Source organism: Macrobrachium nipponense, chromosome 26 (genome assembly GCF_015104395.2).
Source record: "Macrobrachium nipponense isolate FS-2020 chromosome 26, ASM1510439v2, whole genome shotgun sequence".
Taxonomy (NCBI): domain Eukaryota; kingdom Metazoa; phylum Arthropoda; class Malacostraca; order Decapoda; family Palaemonidae; genus Macrobrachium; species Macrobrachium nipponense.
Window position 1 is genome coordinate 33,296,023 of NC_087215.1, and position 2,696 is coordinate 33,298,718.

The 2,696-nt window shown below is 39.1% G+C and overlaps 1 protein-coding gene across 1 annotated transcript; it reads right to left on the reverse strand.

Annotated features, from left to right (window-relative positions):
• Positions 1–326: 326 nt before the first annotated feature.
• LOC135199621 (oocyte zinc finger protein XlCOF20-like) lies at positions 327–1,181 on the reverse strand. Its single transcript, XM_064227778.1, has one exon. It carries the CDS (start codon positions 1,179–1,181, stop codon positions 327–329), a length of 855 nt encoding a protein of 284 aa, XP_064083848.1.
• Positions 1,182–2,696: the final 1,515 nt, after the last annotated feature.

The window sequence follows — 2,696 nt, forward strand, 5'->3', positions numbered from 1 at the left end:
GTGTGTCTTAAGTTGACAAGGACGTGCAAAACTGCTCTCACATACTGTGCAGGTAAATGGCTTTTCCCCAGTATGAGTTTTCATGTGTGTCTTTAGAGTACTTGACTGAGCAAACGTACTTGGGCACTCAGTACAAGCATATGGCCTCTCGCCTGTGTGAGACCTCATGTGTCCTTTAAAGGCACTTTTTTCATAGAAGCTCTTCCCACATTCACTGCAAAGGAATGGCCTCTCCCTTTTGTGTGTGTTCATGTGCTTTTTGAGGGCCTGAGAAGTTGGGAAGACAGATTTGCATTCAGAACATGACTTCTCTACTGCATGAGCTCTCATGTGCCTCTTGAGAGGGCCTGTATGAGAAAAACTCCTTCCACACACTGGGCAAGTGGTAGATTTTCACCTTCTGTATGTATTTTCATGTGTCTCTTGAGTCCATCAGACTGGGAAAACTTATTTCCACATTCAGAGCAAGAATAAGGCTTCTCTCCAGTGTGGATTCTCATGTGTTTTCGAAGATGACCTGATAGTACAAATTTACTTCCGCATTCAGAGCAGCTGAATGGCTTTTCACCTGTATGACTTCTCATATGCACTCGGAGACTATGTGGTACAGCAAAACTACTCTGACATTCAGTGCAGGAATAAGGCCTCTCACCTGTATGGGTCCTCATGTGAACTTTGAGTTTATGTGACTGTGAAAACGATCTCCCACATTCTGCACAGGTGAATTTTTTTTCATCTTTCCGGCCTTTTATGTGCTTTCTCTGATTAAGAAGATTCTCCTCACCAATCACATTCTTCCTACAATTATCATCATAATTTAGTGAGTCCTTTTCACTGTCTGTCATTTCACCAAACTCAAACACCTCTGGGTCAGCCTTGACCTCAACTTTAACAGATGGACCTTGATATAATGTGTCATCATCATCATCACCACTGTCTGTGATTAAAGCTGAACTACTCTCAAAATTTTTGTAATCATGATTGTTTGGTGAAAATGAAAGTGGATCTTCCTCTTCCATACTCTCAGGATGATCAAGCTCTTCTTTGACTTTAACCTCAACAGTTGGAGCTAGGTAAATGGAGTTATCCTCAGTATCACTGGATATTGCTCGTGGGTTATTCTCAATATTTTTGTTATCCTGACCAATTAAATGGAATGTTGATGGGTCTTTGACCTCCATTTTCCAGAAATGTTAAACTGAGAGGTAGCTTTCAAGTCAATTACTAATTACACAGTGTTGTCAAAGAATTTTAATGCTGCCTAAGTAGGCTTCATTTCAATCTGTTTTCCACATGTACAAAAATAATCTTCCTACACTCTCTCCTTTACCTTTACCACAATTTTCTCTCACTTTATTTTTGCAAAAAAACAATCATCAACATGATCAAAAGCAATTAATTGTAACATGCAATAAAGGTATATATAAAAACCATATACAGTTATTAAATAAAACCAACCCACTCAAGAACTCTTTTGTCAGACAAATTTGCATCTCCTACTTTGAATAACACCTACTAATATTTAATCATCATTAAAAGCAATGTCAAATTACCAGTAAAAGCTTCAAGACCTTACATTACATTAAAGTAATTTTCTGTCTTTTCACATTACCAGTGATCTTGAAGACCTTTAACAATGACCTGATTAATACATAAAACTGGCTTTACAATGACCATGGTCACGGGTGGTGTCGACTGAGGTCACCGCACTGAAATCTCACCAAATTTCAATATTCTTCACAACAGGACAATACTGATGATATTTTCATTCTGTTTAGATCCTCTGAAATAAATAAAGTGAGGTAAATATAAAATGCAAATTTGTCTCAAAACACTGATTACACAAAAATTAATACTTGCAATTTCCAAGTAGATTCAATGCTTCACAGTATAAAAGCCATTGTTTGGATTCCGTGTAAGGTACCTCAAGGTAATGCAGACTCACTCAAGATGATTTACCTTCACACAGCACCAGAAAATACTTTATCGAATCATCATTGGTGCCGGACTGTAGATGGCGCCGGCAAGCTGGGCGCCAGTCCACCAGTCAAGCTTCTATGAGTTCACGGATGCCGTAAGCTCTAAAGTTGGCAAAGCTCAGAGTCTGAAATTGAAAGACCCTTCCTGGAACATAAACCTTAGATACTTCTTGGATTCCTGGTGTATGGGAACATGGAAGAAAGCATTCTGCATATCTATTGTCGCAATCCAGTCTCGTTGACAGACAGCTGACAGGACTGAATGATTGGTTTCCATTCTGGATTTTGTGGTCTTCACAAAGAAATTCAAGGAACTTATGTCCAGGACAGGTCTCCAACCCGCCAATGACTTGGGGACAAGAAAAAGATTGTTGCAAAACCTCTTCATGCTTACGTCTTCAACGAAACTCTACAGCTCCCATCCTGCGAGGGGATTAGATCTCTTGTGATTTTTCTATGGACCATCTAGGCAGGCCCCAGTTACCAACAGGGGTTCCGTTCCTGGGGACTTGACAGAAACCGATATTCAAAAAGTCTAAGGATGCCACAATCCACCTTATGGTGCCCTAGACTGGTTAACGATACCTTAGAATATATAGTGTCATGGCCAGATATTTTACTACTGTTTTCATGCTGATAAAAGACAAACACATAAAGCTTGTACTACGTATTATGATTAAATAGGGTAAAAATAGCAAAAGGTATCTATTAATTTTT